General features: G+C 47.3%; 1 protein-coding gene across 13 annotated transcripts in view; it reads left to right on the top strand.

Annotated features, from left to right (window-relative positions):
* The window catches only part of HYDIN (HYDIN axonemal central pair apparatus protein), a 451,680-nt gene that overhangs the window by 269,416 nt on the left and 161,531 nt on the right, over window positions 1-20,733 (top strand). For 12 of the 13 annotated variants that reach the window (XR_012664515.1, XM_048816820.2, XM_075118258.1 and 9 more), the window contains 3 exons: window positions 16,617-16,730; window positions 17,026-17,128; window positions 20,611-20,730. Coding sequence is in view for 11 of the 13 variants with exons in the window: in XM_048816820.2 (XP_048672777.2) it covers window positions 16,617-16,730; window positions 17,026-17,128; window positions 20,611-20,730 (337 nt within the window). In the remaining 2 variants the exon portion in view is untranslated. The remainder of the gene's footprint in view (window positions 1-16,616; window positions 16,731-17,025; window positions 17,129-20,610; window positions 20,731-20,733) is intronic. The other variant, XR_012664516.1, reaches the window with a different exon arrangement.

A 20,733-nucleotide genomic window follows, 5' to 3' on the forward strand; every position in this document is an offset into this window, starting at 1 on the left:
TCAAGGGAAGTGATTATTCCCCTCTGTTCTGCACTGGTGAGGCCAGACGCTGAGCTGATGAAAAACAGCATAGCAACATCAAAGTTAATGCAGCTATGGCAGTATACAACAGCTAAGGCTCTGGGTCCTAGTTTGTATGAAAGACCCTATCAAAAATAATCTTTTATTTATCTATGGCACTTATCTATCCTGAAAAATACTAAACCCTCATCTTAAGAGCTTACTTTATTGTTTCCCCTCTAGCTCAGTGGTCTCTAAACTGTGGGGCATGCCCCCCTACAGGAACACAGAGGAATGTTTGTGGGGTGCACGGTGGGGCCCGGGCCAGCCCCTATGGAGGGTGGTGGGAGGGAGCACCACCTAGCCCTGCTCTGCCCCCAGCCACAGCTCCACTCCGCTTATCCCCATTCCTGCTCTGCTTCTAGCCCCAGCTCCTTTCCCATCCCCAGTTCTGCTCCCAGCTCCACCTTCAGACCAAACTCCTCTGCTGAGCCGACTGTGCAGTAATGGTGGGGGAGAAGAATGTGGACAGATTCCATTACTGCGGGGGGGGGGAGGGAGGGATGACAGAAAAAATTTGGGCACCACTGCTCTAGCTGTATCGCAGAAGCTTTGATTTCCATGCTGCTGTTTGAAGCAGGCATATTGTCCTTGCCAAGCGAGAAAACAGGGAGCGGTCATTAGGATTCATAAAAATTGGGAAAGCCTATTAAAACATCCCAGCTGATAACTTCAGGGTTTAGGGGATACACTGCCATTCATCTACATATTTTTGTGGTGGCGGGGTAGGCAGCTGGAGGCAAAGAGAGAAGACACTTCAGCTCTTTAAAGCAAAGTGGCACGGAGAGGAGTCCAACCAGTGAGACAATTTAGTGTAGCCATGGGATAGGGTGACAGTTTGTACCCATTAAACGGCAAGGCTCAGACAATTGTCTCCTTGCTGCAGTCCTGTAGTCAGGGGTGAAAGTAACTGAGGACACTTACCGCTACGGGGCTGGGGCGGGTTCTTACTGGTACGCAGAACTGGCCCGTACTGGGTCACTTTAACCCCTGCCTGTGCCTGTAGTAGTGACCAGCATTGTGCACACAGTCCCTGAGGCTCCTGCCATCGGTCCTTCTGCTTTCGTCAGGCAGCAGAGTCCTGTAGAAGAGGGCATCAGCTGCAGAAAAGGAAATAACAGTGATGAGGTCTTGCGTTGCCCTTAAAGGTCTCTCAGCTCCTCCTCAATCCCACCTGCAGATTGAGGTGTAGAGCACAGAGAAGTGAAAATACCTTCCCCCGCCTCAGAGGAGTCTGCTCAGCCAGGGTGGGGAGCTAGTCAGAGGAAGTGTTGTCAGGCAACAAGTGTTCTCTGGGGATGGTGCTTTCTGCAGACCAAATTCAGCCTTGGTTTAAATGCTGCATCTCTGTTGACTATAGTTGGGTTCTGCCTGTCATGCTATTTATTATTGTTATTAAATGTCTTATGTGCATTGGGGTAGATCCTGAAAGCCCCACTGGGGTTGAAGGCCCCGTTGTGCTCAGGGCTCTACGTACTCTTAAGAAGATGCAATCCCTGCCCCAAAGAGCCTACCATGTGAGTTTGACACTAGGTAGCTACTAGCCTGTAGTCTAGTGAGCACCTTCACAGTGAATATGTAGAACTGTGAGGTACGAGGGGAATTCCCCATTGCAGATATTAGCAGAGAACTGATTACTCTCTCCTATTAACGGTCATCTCCTACAGCAGAACAGCTGCTGTCTCTGCTGAGAGCAAAAATACATGAAGCAGAAAACAAAGGCACAACTGTTGTGCAGTTTCATTCGCCAGCCTGGTGTTCACAGAGGAGGATTGCCAGCAGCCCAGGTGGAAGAGCTAACGTGCTCTGTCGGTTCAAGTCCCCTCCAGTGATATTTTTGACTTTATGTCAGCACGGTTCTTCTCTGAGTGCTGACTCGTGTCCACTCCACGTTAGGTGTGTGCGTGCCTTGTGCACCGTTGCCGGAGATTTTTCCCGTAGTGGTATCCATCGAGCCAGCTCTAGTGCCCTCTGGTGCTGCGCACTTCTGCACCAGTGCAGGGGCGCAGCCAGGCACGCACTCTCAGTTCCTTCTTGCTGCCTGGGATGGTTGCTGGAATGATGCTTCTTGCTTTAGCAAGGCTTCTTCCCAGTTGTTTTTGGACTATAACTTTTAGTTTCTTAGTTTAGCATAGTTTAGTGTATATCGTTATTGTAATTAGTGTTAGTGTACATAATTAGTCCCTGTCGTCGAGGGATGTCTTCGCCCCAGGGGCCAGGAATGCCCTGGTCCCCGGGCTTCAAACCTTGTGTTTCCTGTGGCAAATCTATGCCTGTGAGCGACCCTCACTCCAGCTGTTTAAAGTGCTTGGGGGAAACTCACGTGAGGGTCAAGTGCAAGCTCTGTCGGGACGTTAGACCCCTTACTAAAAAAAGACAGAGACATCAGGTTGAAGGTTATCCTGATGGAAGCTGTCCTCAGATCTGCCTCAGAGCTGAGCTGCTCTGATTCGGCACCAAACACTTTGGCGGCAGTGTGAAGCCCCCCCAAAGCACCAAGCTCTTCCTGGCACTGTTCACCACCTCCGCTGCTGAGGCAAAAGCAGAAAAAGCAGTGCACTAACAGGGAGCGCTTGCTGGTGCAAAAACCGAACAAGTGGGGGGAAGGAAGCACAGTGAGACTCGTGCCAGGCCACTCTTCCACGCCTGATCTCATGATGGCACTGTTGACTCCGTCCAGAGCATTGAGTCTGGTGTGGGACCCTCCACCGACACTCAGAAGCCACTGTGGCACCAGTGGTCTGACTTTCCCATCGACCCTGGAGGCTTTTCAAATGGCCAGGGATTTACTGTCTCTCCCAGTCCCCCAAGCTCCAATGGGACACCTGCTAGCTCCGATGACCGGAAGCAGGACGGAGCAAGGAGCATTGAGCTCCTTCCTGGCACTGGGCCTCCTGGCACCCTCTAGAGCCAGGATGGGCAAACTTTTTGGCCCGCGGGCCACATCGGGGAATAGAAATTGTATGGTGGACCATGAATGCTCACAAAATTGGGGTTGGGGTGTGGGAGAGGAGTGGGCTCTGGCTGGGGATTCAGGCTCTGGGGTGGGGCTGAGGGGTTTGGGTGTAGGAGGGTGCTCCAGGCTGGGACTGCGGGGTTTGGAGAGCGGGAGGGGGATCAGGGCTCGTACAGGGGGTTGGGGCACGGGGGGTGGAGGAGGGATGTGAGGGCTCCGGTTGGTGGTGTGGGCTCTGGGGTGGGGCTGGGGATGAGGGACGTGGGGTGCAGGAGGGTGCTCTGGACTGGGATCGAGAGGTTCAGAGTGCAGGAGGGAGATCAGGGGTTTGGGGCTTGAGGGGGTGAGGGCTCCAGTTGGGGGTGCGGGCTGTGGACTGGGAATGAGTGGTGTCAGGTGCAGGAGGGTGCTCTGGGCTGGGATCGAGGGGTTTTGAGGGCGGGAGGGGGATCAGGGCTGGGTCAGGGGGTTGGGGAGAGGCTCAGGGGTGCAGGCTCTGGGCAGCGCTTACCTCAAGCGGCTTCCAGAAGCAGCGGCAAAGGCTCGTACACAGAGGCGCAGCCAGGTGGCTCTGCGTGATGCCCGTCCAATGGGTTCATGGCCAATGGGTGCTGCGGGGGCGGCACTTGGGGTGGGGGCAGCGTGCAGAGTGGAGTCCCCTGGCTGCCCCTATGCATAGGAGCCGGAGTGGGGCAATGCCACTGCTTCCAGGAGCCTCATGGAGTGGGCTCTGACTCTGCTCCCCAGCTGGAGCACCAGAGCAGGGCAAGCCCCAGACCCCGCTCCCCAGCAGGAGTTCGAGGGCTGGATTAAAACAGTTGGTAGGCCAGATCCATCCCACAGGTCGTAGTTTGCTCACCCCTGCTCTAGAGGCAAGCCAGCCCTGATCCCAATGTCCTGACCATCTCTGGTTCGCTGCCAGTCCCCGTCTACAAGCATGGCATGAAAGCAGAGACAGGTACCTCTCTGCCATTGTCTCTGAGGGAGGACTCCTCTTCTGAGTCTAAAGGGAACCCATATGTGCAACCTAGAGGTCATCACCCAGCCTATGCACCACTGAACTTCAGTGCTGGTTCCCTCACTGGCACCTGGCCGGTGGATCACTGGTCAATGCAGTGGCCTTACTGGAACCCCTGGGGGTTTTCCCCAGTACCAGGTCCTCCCTCCCATCATTCTAACTTGGTGGTTTCTGAGAGGCAGGCTACCGCTCCTTCCTGCTCAGCACCAGACCCCACCTCTGGTACAGACCCCGGTACCAACATTCAGGAGATGAAAGTTGTTGAGGCTGAGGAAGAGGAAGGAGCTCCTCCTCCAGAGCCAGCTGCCTCCTCATTCTCTCCAGATGAGGTTGTCATGGGACCTAGTTACCTGCTTCCTCAGGACAATTTCAGGGCCCATCAGGACCTCCTGAAGCAGATAGCAGCTATCCTGGGGCTACAGATTGAGGATCTTAAAGAATCATCCCATAGCCCTATTGATATTAAGTCTGCAGCAGCTCCCTCCAAGGTGGCCTTACCCATCAGTGAGGCTGTGATGGGTCTGGTCAGTGCCCTGTGGCAAACTCTTTCTTCTCTGCTGCCCGCCTCAGAGAGATCAGAGAAGAAATGTTATGTGCTAGGGAGTGGGTCTGAATACTTATACGTGCACACACACCCCTCCAGAGTCACTGGTGATGTCATCAGCCACCAAAAGGGACAGGCAGTGCCAGTCAAGCGATACCCCAAACGAAAAGACACCAAGAAACTGGACCTTTTTGGAAGAATCCTTCCTATGAGACTTGAGAGGGAAGGGGTTTTATCCTGACATTTCCAAGGCCTTTGGCCCATTCTGAACCTGCATTGCCTCAACAGATATCTCAAGAAACTGAAGTTCTGCATGGTCTCCCTGGCTCCATCATTCCCTCCCTGGGCCTGTGGTACTGGTATGCTGCCCTCGACGTAAAGGATGCATACTGTCACATGTCTGTCTTCCTTGGCCACAGGAGATTTCTCAGATCCATTGTGAATCAACGTCACTGCCAATACACGGCTCTCCCACTTGGCCTGTCTGCAGCCCCCTGGGTTTTCACAGCGTGCCCGGTGGTAGTAGTGGCCTTCTGCAGACCCAGGCGTCCAGATGTACCCGTACCTTAACGATTGGCTGGTCAAGGCTTGGTCAGAAATTCAAGTACAGAATAGCATCAGCACAGTTTAAGCCACCTTCAGAGCTCTGGGTCTGCCGATAAATGAACAAAAGTTAACTCTTGTCCCAGTTCAGAGAATAGAATTGATTGGGGTGGCCCTTGACTTAACCCAAGCCAGGGCCTTCCCAATGAAATTACAAACTATCCACCCACCCACCATCTTTCCTGAACTGTCCTCCCATGTCTTGGTTTCACCTAGTGTGGCTTAGGGCAAGTCCAGCATACTCACCTGAGTCCCTTGAATTCAATGGGATTGTTTCTGTGGATAAGGGTTTGTAGGATCAGACCCACAGACCGCAAACCCTTATGTTGCAGGATGTTTTACTTTGTCATGCTGAAGTGGGAAGTAAATGAATTGTGCTGTATACCTGACCTTTAGTCATAAGTAAACTTAATGTTAAATTAATAATGTACATGGGGCTTCAGGGGGGTATATAAATCACAGCAAGAACTGAATTTGGCCCTAAATCTGTCTGTTATACCTGCTTCTGAGTAGAACTCGACTTATTCTGAACAAGGTATCAGCTCTGGATATCAGCATGTACCCTGGGGCTATGTTGTCGCACCTGCTTAGTTCATTTCAGAGTCTGATCCTAAAGAGTATATTGCATTTAATGCTCCTGTTTTTTTCTTCGTAGTTTTGGTTTTTTTATTTTCCTGCCTTCTCTGTCAATTACAAACATTAAACAATCCTGTCAAAATGAGTGTCCTGCTGGGAAGATGTTGCTAATCAAGTCTGAAAAGTGAGCACAGGAGACAGATGTCAGGACTCCACAAGCCAGCCTGGCGCCAGACAGTGTGGCTGTGGAGACCCCTACTGGGGCTTTAGCAGAACTGGCTGATATAATCATAGAGGATGAAAGATGGTGTAACGTTCCCTGGCTTCGAGACATGGGATATGGCTGCTGCAATCGGGGTGTGATTGCATCTCGTGTAGAAATACCTGAGCTAGCTTTAAACTCGCTGGCTCGGCTCCTGGAGCAGCAACGCTGCATCGGCACAGGCTTCAATGCAGGGGAGCTGCCTGAATAACTCCCCGGGGTTCCAGGTGGGATCGTACAGGCTGCCACAGCTTCACTGCTCTGGCACCAGAGCTAGCTAGCTTGGGCGTGTCTACCCCCCCTGCAGTCACACAGCGTGACTGCAGGGTAGGTGTAGACCTTGTGGTTCTTATTTCAGCTCCCCCTTCTCTTGCTGCACTGTTCCCAAGATGCACCACCACAGAGGGGGAGGATCAGTAACCCAGCCCCAAATGGCATAGCAGTATCCCAAGCCAAAGACCAAGCCCCTGCATAGTGGTGTTCTTTAAAAAATAGTTGTCCTGCAATCTCCAGAATGCTAATTTCAGTCCAATTGCAGTGTGGCGCAGTTGTTAGAAACACTGCTACATCTGTACTCTTGAGCCTGGTTCTGTGAGATGCAGGGGGTCCTTCACCTACCATTGATGTCAGGAGACCTAAGGATACACAACACTTCACAGAAATAGGGCTTCCAGCCAAGCAGTTTAGCATGTGCTTAGGTCCATCTTATTTAGCAAAGCACTTACATCTGTGCTTCGCTTTAAGCACATGCATAAGTCACATTCATAAGTCAACTAAAGTTAAGCACATGCTTAGGTGATCTGCTGAAGAGGGCTGGTTCATTAAATTGGTGTGTGAGAGAATTAGGCCCCATTGAAATCAGCAGGTGCTTTGCCACTGATTTCAAGAGAATAGGAGACACCCCTACTCACTATCTCATGACCTGTTCCTGTGCTTGAATGCAGTGATCTTGCCTGTCATCAGGACCCAGTGCTCTCCGTGGAACCTGAGGTGGCTCAACACGTGTCAGAATTGTGCCTGTTGTGAATTATACTGAAGATCTGGCATGCAATTAAACAGCCGATGTCCAGATCTCTGATGTGAACTGTGCTAGTCAGACTCATCACTCACTCTTTGTTATCGTTTACAGAAACAAATACCATCAGATAGCTTTAGGAGTAATTTGAAGTAATTGATAAGTTTGTAATTGCTGCTGCTTACTTTAAATAACATCCTCTCAATTATACATTGGTTTATTTAGAACAAAAGACATTACATTGTATTTATTATTGGAGTCACAATCATTTGTTCAGTAGAGACCTTTGGATGAAGACTGATTTCGAAGCACCTCTTCCCAAGAGATGGGCAGGAATTACTTCTCACAGCATCACCATTAGTCTGTAATTTCATTGGGTCAGGTTACTGGTACGTGAAACGCAAGGAAGGAAGAGAACTAAATGGGTCAGATTCTCCTATTGATTACCCCAGTTTAAATCCAGAGTAACTCCATTAAAGTCAATGGAAATTTGTACAGAGATGATGCAAAACTCTTGATAGTGGGGGGGGGGGCACAATTTGCCTTTGGAGGAACAGGAGTAGAGCCAGAAGTGCCAAGGCAGCAGCTAGTGAGCGCCTCGGGGAGTGTCTCGTGGCAGCCAGGGTCCATGGGCAGGGGCTGGCTGGAGGGGGGGTATCACTGGCTGGTGCCGGGCTCCTTCAGGTGAGAGGCAAAAGCATGTCAAAGGCGCAGATTGGAGCTGTGCCACCCGCCCTGCCTGGGGAGTGCCCGGCTGTGCAGAGGGGGCCCAGCTGGGAAAGCAGGGCAGGGAGGGCTGCTGGGCAGCCAGCCACTGCCCCAGCTCCCCCAGCTTGGAGAGCCAGGGGCCCAAGCAGTCTGGGCAGCTCCCACCAGCTTCCAATCTGCCAGTTCCTGGCAGGAGATGATGGTTTTCAAATGGTGGGGCGCATCCCACCGTTTGAAAACCTCTGCTAAATGGAAAGCAGAAATCGGGGGGCAGGGGTGGCACATGAACCCGCATGCCTCCCTGCATGTCATCTCTGTTCCCACAATACCTATGGTTTGACCAAATGACAGCCCAAAGGGAAAATGTAACTCTACAAGTATCTAAAGGATTTAAACACCATTGGGGCTGAGGAATTGTAGAGTGATCTAAAGGGGGTTTAATGAGGAGAAATAGGATGGATCTGAGTGAAGGATAATGTAGCATGAATAGAAGGACAGCATTTGCGAGCAGTGAGATTTCTTAGACTTTGGAAAAGCTTCTTAACGGAAACGGTGGTAGCTCAATTTCTTGAATCAGGTGAAGCTGCACCAGATAAAGCATTTGAAAACATATTCGAAGGACAAATCATGCACAGGCCCTTGAGGAATGAACCGAATGACCTAACTGACTTTTTTCTGAGTGCTGCCATTGGAAGTGGAGGTACATTCAAAGCCTCGTTTTCAGAAGAGCTGACCGCCTGTCTCTCCTGGACTTCAGCCACAGTTGTGGGTGCTCAAGGCTGCTGAAAGCCAAACCCATAATACATAACCCTGCTTAAAGGTAGTCAGGAATTTTCCTTGCAAATGTGGAACCAAAGGTGTTCCATTTCTTTTCAATAGCAACATTCTGAGTCCCTGCTCCTATCCCAATCTTTCTGCATTTCCAGAAAAGAACGAAACCGAAATACTTCCCCAAGGTGACATTTTGACTAAAATAAGTCTCTCTCAACACTGCTTTCTAACTGCTAGTTAACTGATACTCAGTCACAATGAAACATCCATGGGACTGCTCATTGCATTCACATTAACACCAAATCTTCTGCTAATTAATTCCAGCAAATAGAAAACTGATGCAGGAAACCTAAAATCTCAGTACAGTGCTGCTGCTGCACTTTTCTTCCTCTCCACGGTCTGGTCTGAATTTCAATGCATGGTTCAGTAAACACACAAATCTTATCTTAGCAAAGGAACTAAATATTCTTTTTGGTAGGAAGCTTGGCACAGTGCTCCCCCCCCGGCCCACCCCGTGAATGGGGGGAGGGAGAAGTAAATGTTTCTTAATGTTTATATTTGCAACCCAGCAGATTCTTATTGATTGTTTTTATGTAAACAGGAGCTGAAAATATTATAAGGAAGTGGAGACTTGAGCCAAAACCACTGCTGCTTAGCCAGTATCTGAGTCTGTTTCAGCGCCGGGTCCCCCTCTACAAATAACAAATGGCAGAGTGTTTCATGTCTTGCTGATCTAACCTTTCCAGATTTGATACAGAATTGTTCTGGAATCCCAGAAGATATAGACTTTGGTTCTCTCTCTTTCTCTCATTTAGTCAAACCCAGGCTGGGGCAGTTGAAGCAAAAATATTGACCTGGCCTGGCGAGTAAAATGAATTTGGATTCATGTCACTTAAACAACTCCTAAACATAATGGGGGAAATCTTTAAAGGGCCATTTACAAACAAGGTAGGAAGGAGTGTGGCTAGAGCATTGGACTGAAACTCAGTTCAGTTCTATTCCCAGAAGTGCCAGCTTCCTGCTGGGTGCCCTTGGGCAAGTCACTGCCCTGCTCTGTGCCTCAGTTTGCCCATTTGTAAAATGGAGACAATGATGCAGACTTTCTTTGTTAAGTGCTTTGAGATCTACAGATGAAAAGTGCTATGCAAAAGCTAGGTATTATTAGTTTTTAAAATAGTTTTATTAAAAAGTGACATATCCTATTAATAATCTATCATGTTAAATATATCACGGTTCTCAATAGTCATGCCAGCAGAATAGGATTTAATGGTAATTATTGGCCAGTACAAATTGTCTTCCATGTCATGTCCACTCCCAGGTAGATGGGACAAAGATGGGAGTTTTTCTGCTCACTCTTATATTATGTTAAATTATTTTACTTTCATTTGTAAACACCCTTTAGCATAACACCTTGCTGACTGTGAGGTTTTTTCTGCTAAGCCGTTTGCCGAGCTTTCACGTCCATGGAACACACAATGCAAGCGATGTGTCAGCATTCTCTAAATGGGTAATATGAAAGAAGGTTTCAGATTATCTGGAGAAGGTTCCAACCACCTACGTTATCTAACACAGCCATGCAATTCAGACCAATTAAACAGTCTATCCTTCCCAAAATGATTATGTCTGTGAAAGAACAAAGGAGATATCCAGGGAAATGTGTGTGTTGGTTTTGCTCAGGTTACAGTGCAGCCTGGAAAAGCCTGTTTCAGTCCTAAAGTCTGTAGGTGTTGATGTAACATTAATCTCTCCAGTGCCCTGCTTGCCTATAAAATCGCACACCAGGCAGGCTAGAATGTAGGCAGTCTAGAGGTCTGTCTTAAAGTCCTGTAAACCTAAAAATCACCCCACTCTCCCAGTGAATCATATCACAGGCAGGGATTCTGTGCTTTACCCTGTGAGTGCTAGGAAACTCCTGCTGGTCAGCTGTCTTATGCATTGTTGCATGATAGATTGGTGATGGTGGAGGGTAGCACTAGAGAGAATCTACTTTTAGGTTGTCACCTGGCATAGAACATCATATCGAGCTGTTATACCAAGGGATGTCATTGTAAGCCGATCATTTGCACTAGGAATAACTTGAAAAGGGATAAAGTCTCTTGCATTCATTTGGTTTCTGTGTTTTCAGTGATTGCATAAGCCCCTCCCAGGGGACACCTCAATGTGCAATCCATGACTGTATAAACTGGGGCTACCCAGGCCTGTCGTTGTGTGCTCCATGCTTGCGCAAACCAGCCTTGTGCATCTAGTGCTTGTACTGCCTATTGTGTCTGCCATTGTGTGCTCTGGGCTTGCCTCAATCCTGCCTGCTGTACATGGTGTATTTCCATTATCTTTATATTGATCGTGCATTGTAAGCTCTGATTTATAGAGAAAGAAATCACTGTAAAATCAGGTATTTTCCAGGCACTCCTCTTCTTCCCTTCAGTGTCGGTGAAGGCAACAAATAGAATCACCTGAAATACTGGGCCAGCTCTGCAGCAGAGTCCTAGTACGGCACATACCCACACAGGGCATGTCTGCAGCACGTGTAGACGTATCCGAGCCAGCTTTGATCTAGCCTCTGCTGTGCTGCCACGAGATCAAAGCTAGCTCGAGGGTGTCTACACATGCTGCAGTTACACCTCCTGACGGCAGTGTAGATGTACCCACAGGAAAGTGAGTCCACAACACAACTTACTCCCTTGCTCCTGTGTGGGCAGCAAATTCTGAAGTGACACACGGGCAGTCCTCTTGCCGTCTTGCAAGCTCTTGGAATTTTATCACAAGTCTTCAGCACTTGGTGTTGTTCGTAAGCGCCTAGCTGCTGGAGCCACATCATTACAAAAGAAATCTCAGCTTTTATTTAAAAAAAACAAAGTGTGACTTGTGCCTGAGAATGTGACACGAGTGCGGCTGAAAGGCCAGAAACCGGAACACAAAGGGGAGGGGGATCCTCTCCCTTACTATTGTAAAACCAAGCACTTGATTTTTGAAAGCTTGGGATTGGCAATACGGAACTGGACCACAGCGGGCGAGAAGCTGGAGATGAGTCAGCAGTGTGCCCTCGTTGCCAAGAAGGCCAATGGCATATTGGGTTGCATTAGTAGGAGAACTGCCAGCAGATCGAGGGAACGGATTATTCCCCTCTATTTCACACTGGTGAGGACACATCTGGAGTATTGCATCATAGAATCATAGAATGTCAGGGTTGGAAGGGACCTAAGGAGGTCATCTAGTCCAACCCCCTGCTCAAAGCAGGACCAATCCCCAATTAAATTATCCCAGCCAGGGCTTTGTCAAGCCTGTCCTTAAAAACTTCTAAGGAAGGAGATTCCACCATCTCCCTAGGTAACGCATTCCAGTGTTTCACCACTCTCCTAGTGAAAAAGTTTTTCCTAATATCCAACCTAAACCTCCCCCACTGCAACTTGAGACCATTACAATACATCCACTGCTTTCCCTTCATCCACAGAACCAGTAATCTCATCCATCACCATGGATTTATAGAGAGGTAATATGATATTTTCTGTTTATTACCTGTCCCTTTCTTAATGATTCCCAACATTCTGTTTGCTTTTTTGACTGCCGCTGCACACTGATTAGATGTTTTCAGCAAACGATCTACAATGACTCCAAGATCTCTTTCTTGAGTGGGAACAGCTAATGTAGACCCCATCATTTTATACTCATAGTTGGGATTATGTTTTCCAGTGTGCATTACTTTGCATTTATCAACATTGAATTTCATCTGCCATTTTGTTTCCCAGTTACCCAGTTTTGTGAGATCCTTTTGTAGCTCTTCACAGTCTGCCTGGGACTTAACTATCTTGAGTAGTTTTGTGTCATCTGCAAATTTTGCCATCTCACTGTTTACCCCCTTTTCCAGATCATTTATGAATATGTTGAATAGGACTGGTCTCAGTACAGACCCCTGAGGGACACCACTATTTACTTCTCTCCATTCTGAAAACTGACCATTTATTCCTACACTTTGTTTCCTGTCTTTTAACCAATTACCGGTCCATGAGAGGACCTTCCCTCTTATACCATGACAGCTTACATTGCTTAAGAGCCTTTGGTGAGGGACCTCGTCAAAGGCTTTCTGAAAATCTAAGTATAGTATGTCCACTGGATCCCCCTTTTGTCCACATGTTTGTTGACCCCCTCAAAGAACTCTAATAGATTAGTAAGACATGATCTCCCTTTACAGAAACCATGTTGACTTTCCCCAACGAATTATGTTCATCTTTGTGTCTGACAATTTTGTTCTTTACTATAGTTTCAACCAGTTTCCCCGGTACTGAAGTCAGTCTTACCAGCCTGTAATTGTCGGATCACCTCTGGAGCCCTTTTTAAAAATTGGCGTCACATTATCTATCCTCCAGTCATTTGGTACCGAAGCTGATTTAAATGATAGATTACAAACTACAGTTAGTAGTTCTGCAATTTCACATTTGAGTTCCTTCAGAACTCTTGGGTGAACGCCATCTGGTCCTGGTGACTTATTACTGTTTAGTTTATCAGTTTGTTCCAGAATTTCCTCTAATGACACCCCAATCTGGGACAGTTCCTCAGATTTGTCACCTAAAAAGAATGTCTCAGGTTTTGGAATCTCTCTCACATCCTCAGCCATGAAGACCGATGCAAAGAATTCATTTCATTTCTCCGCAATGACCTAATCGTCCTTGAGTGCTCCTTTCGCATCTCAATCGTCCAGTGGCCCCAAATGTACTTAAAAATGTTTTTGCTATTACTTTTTGAGTCTTTGGCTAGCTGTACTTCAAATTCTTTTTTGGCCTTTCTAATTATATTTTTACACTTCATTTGCCAGAGTTTATGCTCCTTTCTATTTTCCTCAGTAGGATTTAACTTTCACTTCTTACAGGATGTCTTTTTGCCTCTGACTGCTTCTTTTACTTTGTTGTTTAGCTACAGTGGCACTTTTTTGGTTCTCTTACTGTGTTTTTCAATTTGGAGTATACATTTAAGTTGAGCCTCTATTATGGTGTCTTTAAAAAGTTTCCATGCAGCTTGCAGGGATTTCACTTTTGGCGCTGTACCTTTGAATTTCTGTTTAACTTCCTCATTTTTGTGTAGTTTCCCTTTCTGAAATGCTCCTGTGATGGGCTGCTCCAGCCACAGGGATGTTACATTTAATTATATTATGGTCACTATTACCAAGCGGTCCAGCTGTAATCACTTCTTGGACCAGATCCTATGCTCCACTTAGGACTAAATCAAGAATCACTTAGGACTAAATCCAGAACCCCTCTTGTGGGTTCCAGGACTAGCTGCTCCAAGAAGCAGTCATTTAAGGTGTCAAGAAACTTTATCTTTGCATCCCGTCCTGAGGTGACATGTACCCAGTCAATATGGGGATAGTTGAAATCCCCCATTATTACTGAGTTTTTTATTTTTATAGCCTCTCTAATCTCCCTGAGCATTTCCCAGTCATTATTACCATCCTGGTCAGGTGGTGGGTAATATATCCCTACTACTATATTCTTATTATTGAAGCATGGAATTACTGTCCATAGAGACTCTATGGTACAGTTTGGTTCATTTAAAATTTTTACTTCTTTTGATTCTACGCTTTCTTTCACATATAGTGCCACGTCCCCACCAGCACGACCTGTTCTGTCCTTCCGAAATATTTTGTATCCTGGTATTACTGTGTCCCATTGATTATCCTCATTCCACCAAGGTTCTGTGATGCCTATTATATCAATATCCTCATTTAATACGAGGCACTCTAGTTCACCCATCTTATTATTTAGACTTCTAGCATTGGAATGTAAGCACTTTAAAAACTTGTCACTTTTTGGCTGTTTGCCATTAGATGATGTAATTGAATGGGCCTCTCTTTCATTTGACATACTTATGTGCTGCCATTGCTTCATTGCTGTTGGTACTCCAGCTCACTCAGGTGTATCTACACATGCTTCAATCCCACCACTTGAGTGTAGTGTACTTTAATCTATTTTCCCAAGGTCTCTGGCAGAGTAGGGACTTGACTCTGGATGTCCAGAATCCCAGCCCTCTGGACCAGCCTTCCTCTCCTCTGCTCTTCTCCAGCCCTGCCCTGGAAGGACGATTGATCAGTACGATGCTGGACAATTGAAGGCATGAGGCACAAAGGGAAATAAGGGGAAAGATCAGATGAGGAGCTTAACGGATGCCTACATGAAACCAATGAATCTCTGATGGAGTTTGGAGGAGATGAGCCACAGTTAAGTCCATTCCCCACTTCCTCCTCTCTTTTTTGGGGCCATTTCCTGAAGTTCCTACTTAGGCAAAACTCCCATTAATTTCAGTGAGAGAGTTGCCTATGGACTGATTGAGGATTCTGGAATTTGATTCTGGTATCCTCTCCATCTTGTATCCCCTCCCATCCCTTTTACTTTCTAAAACAGCAATTGCCTTTTGTTTCGACCCTATGGAGTTTATTGTCTTACCTGTCAGTAATAAGCTTTCCTATAGCCCCCGTCAGTTCCCTGAGAATGATCTCACTCCCATATTTTAAGTGTTTCACTTCTTGTTATTCTTTTTTTCCCCTCTGGTAAAAGTCTCTTAGTGGTTTTGAGCTTCTTCTTAGCAGAAGCTAGCTGTCATATTATCTTCCAGCATGACTTTAGGATGAAAGATATTGATATTATCTAGGCCCTGTGGTCCAATGAAGTTGCCTTAAGTTGTTCTATAAACCTGGGGGTAATTTAATAAGTGACTATACATTTTCCATCTCAGGGGCTTTACTCTTCTCATGAGTTGCTATTAACAGCAGTATTTATCACAAGAGGCTTCTTGTTAGAAGGCAGTATAGCTAGCAGTGTGGATATAACCAAAAGGGATGGCCAAAATGTTCAGGCCTAGGTGGCTGATGCAAGGTCCCTAGGCCCAGATCCTCAAAGGCATGTAGGCTCCTCGCTTCCATGGAAATCAATGAATGAAATCAGTGGAACCAAGAGGAGTTGAGATCCTAGCTGAGCACATGGGGAGGGGAAGGATTCACAGTCATTTCTGGGACCTCTGGATTGCAGTTCAGAAATGTTCACACTTCCTTTTGTTCTCTAGGCTTTGTTGACCTAAGCTCCCAGGGGCCAGATTTTCAAAGTTATTTAGGCACCTAAGGAATAAATCCCTCTGGGTGCCAATCTGCATCTTTTTGAAATTTAGCCCTAAATTCTGTTCTCAAGAGTGACGCAGGCACCTAAGATTATGAATACAGTCAAATAAGGGATTTGTGGATATTAACCTAGAAGGACCAAAGCTTACTCTCAAAGCCAGGACATATTGCTGCTGCGCCAGTTCTTCTCCCTTTGCCCTCCAGGGAGAGACTGAGCTCCTCTCTGCCCTGCAGCCTTTTTATAGGTCCCAGCCTGGCCCTGATTGGCTGCTTTCAAGCCTCCACTAGATTGGCTCACAGTAGGCCCTTCCAGGATTGTCTGGGGCTCTGTGCAGCCTCTCTGCCTTGCTTCAACCTCTTCCACGCCAGAATGGAGCAGCTGCCCCACTACACAGCCACACTGTATCTGCACGGAAAGTGGTCTCTCTGTGAGGTGCAGCATGGCCTGCCCTCCTCTATACAGCCTGAAATACTCAGATGATGTCCATCAGCTACTCATACTTGGTTCCTGCAGCAGCTGGGAGCAGTGACAGCTGAGCAGTTTCATGTGTAGGGTATGTCTCACTGCAATCAGGACAGTAGTCATAGGCACGCCAGAGCGAGCACTGATCAAAGGAGCTCAGTAAAAACAGTTGTGTAGCCACGGTAGCATGGGCTAGCTGTCCGAGCATGTACCCGGGTCCTGGGTGGGATTGTCCTCGAGTAGCTAGCCCATGCTGCCACAGCTAGACTACCATTTTTAGCCAGCTAGCACAATCAAGGCTAGCTGTGCTATGCCTATGTCTGCAGCAATCGTGGCTCCTGATTGGCAGGTAGATATACCCACAGAGACATCAGCACCCTTCCTGGGACCTTACCCGGCCAAGTTCTGGAGCGGCTGCAGTGAGAGGATGGATGGGGTAGCTCTTGGAATTTCAGTATTCTCAATAGTCAGTATTCTCCCCCTTGGGCACAGGCATGTTCACAGCATACTCATGTTGAAACCTAATTTCATTTTCAAGGTTCAGCCCTGGAGGACGTAAGTCCGTCATTGAACCCGAACCAACAAATGAGCAGAAAACTCAGCAGGAGCCCGAGACAGCCTCAGAACAAACTGACAGCAACATCTCTATGAGGTTTGTACAGAAATCATCAGCCTCAAGGGTCGGATTCTGACAGAGCTTTCTGTAGGGGACCCATTCCACCACACCCGCCCAGTCTGTGAGCTGTCAGCAGCATTTCCATGAGTGGGACCAGGGCCATCCTAGAGGATCTAGCTGTCGTAGATGGCCTTTCCCAGCAACCCAGTGGCACCTGTGCTCTTCCCCTGCTTGACTTCCCACTCGTGCGGGCCGCAGGAGATAAACATCTGTCAGATGCTTGGCAAAACTGCAAAGCTCTGGTGACTTTTCTCTCCTTATGTTTCACCAGAAACTCCAGAGGGATGGATGTGGAGAAACATTCCAATGGGATGAGTGAAGAAGAGACCCAACACAAAGAGCTGCTGGACAGAAATGATTCCTCAGAAATAAAGGTAGCAATTCCCCTAGCCCAATTGCCTGGATCCCATGAAGTCTGAGTCATTCACCTGCTTGACCTACACACTCCAGCAGAATCATACTAGTCACCCCCCCACCACCTTTAAACCTTCCAAATTGCCTGCTGACTTGGTGGGTCATATATCTTGGGTGGGATTTTCAAGCACACACAGCATTGCTCTAACTCTGCTCTTCATGGATATCTCTGGTAATAAAACTCCCATTAACTTTAATGGGAGCTAAATTAGGCTGACACTAAGCACTTTTTAAAATCACATCTCTCTTCTCCACTGACCTGATTCTTACACAGCATCAGGCTAGGCCTGTGTTTACATACTAACTTCAGAAGCAGTTACTGCCTCTCTCCCTAATTTACATAAGTAGCTTCTAACTTCCTAGTCTTTTCTAATGCAATCTGCACTGACGACTGACCTACAAACACCCCGCACCTGCTCAAACCCAGCTAAAACTGCCTACTGATGTAGTTGCTACCTTCTTTCTCAAAAAGAGAAGGAGGACTTGTGGCACCTTAGAGACTAACAAATTTATTTGAGCGTAAGCTTTCGTGAGCTACAGCTCACTTCATCGGGTGCATGTAGTGGGGAGATTTATATACACAGAGAACATGAAACAATGGGGGTTACCATATGCACTGTAACAAGAGTGATCAGGTAAGGTGAGTTATTACCAGCAGGAGAGCGGGGGTAGGAGGGTAAACCTTTTGTAGTGATAATCAAGGTGGGCCATTTCCAGCAGTTGACAAGAACATGTGAGGAACAGTAGGGGGAGGAAATAGTACTCCTTTTCTTTTTGCGGATACAGACTAACATGGCTGCTACTCTGATACCTTCTTCCTGTATCTCTTAATCCATGGCGGGAGGGTGACAAGTAAAGTCAACAGGTACTTGTGTGAAATGATGCTCTGGAGAAAGAGGCACAAAGTCTGTCATTTGCTAAATTCTTATGCATGGCTTTGAAAATTCTCTTCAGCTCTCTGACCTTTAGCTGTTAGTCTTGCTTAGAATCATAGAATCATAGAATATCAGGGTTGGAAGGGACCTCAGGAGGTCATCTAGTCCAACCCCCTGCTCAAAGCAGGACCAATCATCCCAAGCTTGACCTTAAAAACTTCTAAGGAAGGAGATTCCACCACCTCCCTAGGTAACGCATTCCAGTGCTTCACCACCCTCCTAGTGAAAAAGTTTTTCCTAATATCCAACCTAAACCTCCCCCACTGCAACTTGAGACCATTACTCCTCGTTCTGTCATCCGCTACCACTGAGAACAGTCTAGATCCATCCTCTTTGGAACCCCCTTTAGGTAGTTGAAAGCAGCTATCAAATCCCGCCTCATTCTTCTCTTCCGCAGACTAAACAATTGCAGTTCCCTCAGCCTCTCCTCATAAGTCATGTGTTCCAGTCCCCTCATCATTTTTGTTGCCCTCCACTGGATGCTTTCAAATTTTTCCACATCCTTCTTGTAGAGTGGGGCCCAAAACTGGACACAGTACTCCAAATGAGGCCTCACCAATGTTGAATAGAGGGGAATGATCACCTCCCTCGATCTGCTGGCAATGCCCCTACTTATACATCCCAAAATGCCATTGGCCTTCTTGGCAACAAGGGCACACTGTTGACTCATATCCAGCTTCTTGTCCACTGTAACCCCTAGGTCCTTTTCTGCAGAACTGCTGCCGAGCCATTCGGTCCCTAGTCCATAGCGGTGCACGGGATTCTTCTGTCCTAAGTGCGGGACTCTGCACTTGTCCTTGTTGAACCTCATCAGATTTCTTTTGGCCCAATCCTCTAATTTGTCTAGGTCCCTCTGTATCCTATCCCTACCCTCTAGCGTATCTACCTCTCCTCCCAGTTTAGTGTCATCTGCAAACTTGCTGAGGGTGCAATCCCTGCCATCCTCCAGATCATTAATGAAGATCTTGAATAAAACTGGCCCCAGGACCGACCCTTGGGGCACTCCACTTGATACCAGCTGCCAGCGTTAGACATTGATGTTATTGTCTATCAGAATTGACTCCTTGTTCTGTATCCCATTGAAAAGAGGATGTTAATGGAACATTAAGATGATAGGAAGGCAGTATTTCCTAGTGGACTGAGCACAGAGCTCAGGAGACCTGGGTTCTATTCCCAGCTGTGCCACTGGCCTGCTGGGTGACTTTGGGCAAGTCACTTCCCCTCTTGTGCCTCAGTTTCCCCACCTGTAAAATGGGGGTAGTGCTACTGACTTCCTTTGTTTTGAGGTTGACTGATGAAAAATAGTGGAGAAGAGCTGGGTGTTATCATTCTGACATTGTGAAGCACACAGAATTCAAGAGGCGGCAAAGTTAAGTTTGCAGTCCGTTCTAGTTAAGGTCAGCAGGCAGTCACTGATAAGAATTTAACTATCATTGCGGCATATTCACACTGGAAATTTTCTCTTGACTGGGAAAAATGGTGCTCTGTGACCACAAATACATTGTGAGCCTTGTTTTCAAATACAGGCCTGTAGTATATTCAGCATTGCCTGCTTCATTGCCGTGGTTATGTACAACCGACAGACCCCTGTCTGTTGGCAGGCAGGATCGAACTGGGGACCTCTGGAGCTTAGTGCATGAGCCTCTACCACGTGAGCTAAAAGCCAGCTGCCTCTTAGCTCAGGCTGTAGAGCAGACTCATTTCTCTCTGCCACTAGATGGGACAGAACACCACACCCAGGAGGTGTGTGGGTTACAGTTGCCCAGGTGAACCAGGTAAATGCATATATTAGTAGCTAAGTATGGACCTAACTACGCCTCTTGCTTCATTTGCACATCCATTGTGTGCACACACTTTTCTGAACTTGGGGCTGGGCCTTTGCCTTTTGATGAGATGTCCCTGTGTATGTGCAGTACAATAATGTATGCAGCAGACATGCTATGTTCAGAGACAGACCCAGCCAGGAGCAAAATGACTGCAGTGTTCGTTGTGAAAAAGAAGGGGCGGGCTCAAGATTGGGAGTGGCCGTCTGCTTGCCCTAGCTCAGTGGCTCTCAACCTTTCCAGACAACTGTCCCCCTTTCAGGAGTCTGATTTGTGCTGTGTGCCCCATGCTTCACCTCACTTAAAAACACTTCGCTTACAAAATCAGACATAAAAAAAAGTGTAGCAGCTCCACTGGTACTGTGCAAAAGTGCTGACTGTCTCATTTTGACCATAGAATTATAAAATAAATCAACTGGAATATAAACACTGTCGTGAATTCAGCATTGCCTCCGTCGTTGCTGTGGTGCAAAGGTGAGCTGTACAGTTCAGTGCATCGTATTTCGAGCCGCATAAACAAGTCGCATGAGATTTTAGTTTGTATTGACTTCACTAGTGTTTTTACGTAGCCTGTTGGAAAACTAGACAAATATCTAGATGAGCTGATGTACCCCCGGAAGAGCTCTGGGTACACGCACACCTGGTTGAGAACCACTGCTCTAGCTTGTGCTGCTTGTTTCCTAGATGCTAATCGTGGGTGCTGATGAGGTGGAAGGCATTTCTCTGACTCTGAGCCTGGCGGAGCTCAAGGAATCACTGTGGTTTGTGGAGTCAGAAGACCTTCTTGCAACAGGGGTGGAAGAAGTA

Source organism: Caretta caretta, chromosome 12, assembly GCF_965140235.1.
Source record: "Caretta caretta isolate rCarCar2 chromosome 12, rCarCar1.hap1, whole genome shotgun sequence".
In the NCBI taxonomy this organism is placed as follows: domain Eukaryota; kingdom Metazoa; phylum Chordata; order Testudines; family Cheloniidae; genus Caretta; species Caretta caretta.